General features: G+C 53.1%; 1 protein-coding gene across 2 annotated transcripts; it reads right to left on the bottom strand.

Annotated features, from left to right (window-relative positions):
• Window positions 1–2,543: 2,543 nt before the first annotated feature.
• LOC148117858 (fibronectin type III domain-containing protein 4-like) lies at window positions 2,544–4,532 on the bottom strand. 2 transcript variants are annotated; one of them, XM_087901691.1, is made up of 6 exons: window positions 4,236–4,532; window positions 3,914–4,058; window positions 3,715–3,830; window positions 3,349–3,553; window positions 2,839–2,929; window positions 2,544–2,668 (listed from the first exon to the last, which is right to left on the bottom strand). In XM_087901691.1, the coding sequence occupies exons 2-6, from the start codon at window positions 4,032–4,034 to the stop codon at window positions 2,638–2,640; spliced, it is 564 nt and encodes a 187-aa protein (XP_087757817.1). In that variant the 5' UTR covers window positions 4,035–4,058; window positions 4,236–4,532; the 3' UTR covers window positions 2,544–2,637. The 2 variants fall into 2 exon arrangements, with proteins under 2 accessions (XP_087757817.1, XP_087757816.1); XM_087901690.1 differs by having other exon boundaries at window positions 3,349–3,556; window positions 4,236–4,526.
• Between the last annotated feature and the right edge of the window lie 138 nt (window positions 4,533–4,670).

The raw sequence follows: 4,670 nt of genomic DNA on the forward strand, positions 1-4,670 counted from the left end.
TGAGTGCGACACACGTCATAAGGTCACGTAGTGGGTTCGCGACGGTGCAAACGGAACGTGCACAAGCACAGTGAATCCTAGGGCGGGCTCATAAGTGTGGGGGTCGTTGAAGTCTATCCTCGACCAATCCTGTACTTGCATGCAAACCCAACGCAAAGCCCCACCCACAAGTCTTCGTCCGTCCCCACCCTCCCCAACCCCGCCCCTCGATCCTATATCACTTTAACCCCAGCTTTTCTCATTGCTGTATCCGGCCAAGTGCGCTTTAGTTGCTTAAACTCTGGAGAAGCGCAAGGCAGGTGCTACGAGAGCGAAAGCCAATTCGCAGAACTGCAGCCTCCGTTTTCCCCGCCAAAAGTTCTGTGACTTGCGCGAGGCCACTCAACTGATAGGTACCAGTGAATGCTCAAGGATATACCTGTTTGAAGTGGGCAGAGGTACAGTCCCATTTTACACAACAGGAGGGGGTCACACGCCGAAGTTGAAACAGCTAATAAACGATGGAACCGGAATTCAACCCAGAGCTGATAACCTTTTAATTCCCGTAAGACGATTCAAGTCTTCTCAACTCATTGTCTCTTTGTTCAGCTTCTCTAACCTGTAACACGGTCTCAGGAAGTGATCGGGGTCTGAGGGATGCATTGGAAGCACTGGCTAAGGAAAGGCAAGGCACCGTTTGGTCAGTGGGTAAAAACGGTGAGTTCAAGGCTGCTTGCCGAAATCCAGATGTCGTTATGGATCAGTGTAATGGACAGAGCTGGGCTGCCCTCCTAGCTTAGAGTTGTGTGATACCTGGGGTTGGGGATTGACTAAGAAAAGATACTATTGTCTTTATTTTGTTTGATTGGAATGCTCTCAAGAATCTTTGTTCTAGTGTCCTGCACCGTATCGGAGAGACCGACTGAAAGGCAGAAAAGGCCCTTTCTCTGTAAATGGTCCCAGGTTGGCAAGACCTATACCCCCCAAAAGCATAGCATATGATCTCCAGACCGGGACTGGGTCCCAAAACCTTGCATGCACAGCGGTTGCCAACGGCAACGAATATTTTCCTCCCCAACACTACCTCCCTCTTGAAAAATTAAGAACGTGTAGAGGGCAGTTTCCATTTTTCACAGATAACACAAATAGGTCCCAGAACCCAGATTATAATTTTTCTATAGGGGCATCCAAACCCCTTTGTTTTATTTCTAGAATGCTCTGGATATGTCACAGAGTATAAATATAAATGCCTTTATGGATTACAATTATTATTAATGTTAAACGAACAGAGACATCGATGAAAGAGAAAACGGAGAGGAGGCACTGGTGTGCACAGGGTGAGGATACACGGCACCAAGGGACACCTCCGTGATAGCTGCGCTCCATGACCCTGCTCAGTCCTTCTGACCATTTTCCCAGAGGGAATGGTGGAGTTGAAAGAATGGGGAGGGGGTCGGTTATGTAACTCAGTGGTAGAGCATTTGCCTGCTATGCACAAGGTCCTGGACAAAGATAAAAGAAAGAAAATCTACTGGCCCTTTTATGGTGACATGGCCTGGTTTCCATTGGTGCAGAAACTTCTGTGTCTTCTCATTGCATCCCCCCACCCCCCGCAATTCAACAAAGCCAAAGAGAGGCGGCTTTTAGCTCTCTGTACCCTTTCCTTGTCTTTTCCCCACCCGTCTTAGACGAAAACACTGACACAAACATCCTATAACGGGTCTGTTCCTTTAAGTTGGTGGTGGCATGAGGGGCCCTTGGAGAGCTGAAAAGGTGTAGAGATGTCTTCAGCATACCATACAGTCAGTTCCGGTTTGTTCAAGAACCTTTATTGGAAAAAAATGTCCCAGGGCTGAGATCACCAGCAGCTGGAGGGGCTGCCAGGTGAGGGGGGAGCACCTGAGGCTCCGTGGAAGACATTGGAGTAGTGCAGTGTGGCATCTGCCTCCAGGCCCAGATGGTTCCTCTTCCTCTGTGGAAGAGGGCACTACAGACAGAAACAGCCCTCTCTGAGGCCCAGAGGCAAGCTGTGGCGGCAGCTAGTGGATGCCAATAGTCCTGATGCAGGTGAGATGGGGCCCCTATTTGGGACCTAGTGGGATAGGGTCGAATTAATGACTCCGCTGGACCTGGGGGATAGGAGATGTTCCATTAGATATCCACTCCCAGGTCCAGGGGTACAGCTTCTAATAGACCTACCTTCTGGCCCTGCTCACAGTGGAAAGAGGATGGGTACCAGCCTGGGATTCTGGGAGTGCACAGCCTTGTGGGAGTCTCAAGAGATCACCACCTTAGGCTTTCCCCGACCCCACCCCCCATTATCAGTGCATTTCATTCACTCAGTTCACTCAGACGTCGATGGTGTTGATAGAAGGAGACTTTTTCTATGAGAGAAAATTACCCAAATCTCAAATTTCAGACAGGTAAAGGTGCTGCTCCTGCCTTCTGGACTCCTTCATCTCAGACATTCCATTCCCGCCTCACCTCCCTTCGCTGCCTTTCACTGAATACTCCTGGGCACCCAGATCACCCTTCTCACACGTCACTGGTCCCCCACTGGTCGCCTGTCTTGTCCCCACTGGCCTTCCCTGAGGACTCTGTTCAGGACCCTTCCCCTTCTCCTTGGGGTTGTTGTTGGAGTCGTTGTCCTTGATGATGTCATACTGACGGCAGACTAGCCCAATCACAGCTGAAACACAACAATACCATCTGAGCCTTGATCTTGACCTCTCCATTCGCAGCCTTGAGGCTGTAATAGCCACACGACTTCTAGAAAATCCTGGAATCCCTGGGGCCCATAACCTTCACCACTTCCCACTATCATGGACCCAAGTCCCCGGCTCCCCGTCCGGTACTCACCAGCCCACATGAGCAACACCACCACGATGATGACCACTTCCCCAGTCTGCAATGGCTGCTCTCCATCCAGACCCTCCACTGTAATTGTCTCCTAAGGAGAGAGCCATCCTCGGGGTTACAGAGGACCCACTGGACAGCTCTGTTATATACAGAAGGGAGATGCTGGGGGTTAGAGTCAGCAGGGCCCATCATTGCCCTTCTCAGGAAGAAGCCCGTGGTTTAGAGACCAATGGGTGATCATAGAAATTGCTCATGCAGGCTGTGGCAGGTGTGATGTGAGCTTGGGTGAAAGAAAGCAGGAAGCTCTCCCCCCACCCCTCCAAAGGATTCATTAGCAGTGTCTCTGTAGCTGGTCCCCTGCCCACCTGTTTTGCTTTCCTTCCCTGGCAGTAGAACAAATCATATCATCTTTCTATTCATCTGAGCTAGAACGTTGTTAGCGTTAAGCAAGTCAATGAGAGGTTAAAACTTGGTTCAAAAGCCGGAGACTCTTCTGACACAGGCTCTCACCTGGGCTGGAGCTGTTGGAGGGCAGCCTGTCAGAACCCTTGAGAGTACGGAAGTGCACACGGGGCCCAGGAGGACTCTCTCCCCGGAGGCCCATGCTCCTGACCTGCACGGTGTAGTCACTGTCTTCAGCCAGGCCCCAAAGAGCACAGGCCTTAGTGGTGGTGTTCACCTCCCTGATTACACGCTGCCCAGGGCCATTCTGTCGCTGCTGCAAGAAGATGTAGAGAAAGGAGAACAACCTAGCCACGGTCCCTGACCATCAGGTTTAACTCGGGATTCTGTAACATCCAAGTACTCCAAAGGAGTAATGTGGAGGAGTGTTCAGAGACCCAAGGGCACAGGTTGGGGAAACAGGGTGATTCGTACTTGCTGGGAAATGCAGTAGCCAATGACGATGTTGCCTTCTGGGATGTCCCAGGACACAGTGGCCGAGTTGGCTCTGAGGTGAGTGACCCTCACATTCACAGGAGAGGGAGGTCGGTCTGCCAGGGTGTTGACAAGTTAAGAGGTTTCACTTCCACACTAGCTCTGACGGACCCCCACTGCGGGCGTCCTCTTCACTCACCTGCTCGCACAAAGCCCAGGTCACAGCTGACCAGCAGGAGGACCGTGGGACTCAGATATGGGGAAAGAGGCATCAAAGAAGCCATGGTTTCCACCGAGTTCGCCGAGGGGCCCGGAGGCATCCGCTTAACATCCAGGCGGGGATCCTGGAAGAGGCAGGAGTTGAGGGGATCAGGAGCTGTCCAGAACGCAAGCGGGATGCAGCAGCTCTCCCAGGCTTCCCAAGGCCCACAGCCCATTTTCTCCGCGCCTTTCCCGCCTCCACATAGCCCTGGTGCCCACCCCAGCCCCCGCTCGCGCAGTTCGGATCAGCCCACACCCACCTGCCGGGTCCTCGTGGTCGGTCAGGCCTCGGGGGGCTGTTCCGTGCCCAGGGGGCCGCCATCGCCAGACAGGCTCTGGCCCTACCCCATCCCGACGCGGGCCCGCCGAGCCGGGCAGCGCTGGCCGAGCTGCGGGCAGAGAGGGCAGAGGCGGAGTGGCCGCGGCCCGCGGATCTGCGGGGGGGCCCCCCAGCGTTCCCGAGGGCCGCGCGTAGTCTGTCTCGGAGCAGGGGGCGTTGCCGGCGAGGCCTGGCAACTGGCCTGCGTCCCCGGTGCAGAGCACAGTGCGGCGGCCGAGGCTGTAGATGCATTTGCTTCACGTTTACACTATGTTTCATTTTGATAATAAGAATGAATCTGTGAAACTGCAATCACAGTGACAGACATTTCTATCCCCCAGCTTTTTAAATTTAAATTTTAATTTTATGTGTACGA

Source organism: Myodes glareolus, chromosome 25 (genome assembly GCF_982192425.1).
Source record: "Myodes glareolus chromosome 25, mMyoGla1.1, whole genome shotgun sequence".
In the NCBI taxonomy this organism is placed as follows: domain Eukaryota; kingdom Metazoa; phylum Chordata; class Mammalia; order Rodentia; family Cricetidae; genus Myodes; species Myodes glareolus.

Bases quoted from the DNA above. Each gene is read 5' to 3' on its own strand.
- LOC148117858 (XM_087901690.1), bottom strand. From the start codon at position 4,034: ATGCCTCCGGGCCCCTCGGCGAACTCGGTGGAAACCATGGCTTCTTTG. The intron at 2,930-3,348 runs GTGAGAGCCTGT...CTCTCTCCTTAG, and splicing joins CTCCAACAGCTCCAGCCCAG to GAGACAATTACAGTGGAGGG. The intron at 2,669-2,838 runs GTGAGTACCGGA...GTTGTGTTTCAG, and splicing joins GGTGTTGCTCATGTGGGCTG to CTGTGATTGGGCTAGTCTGC.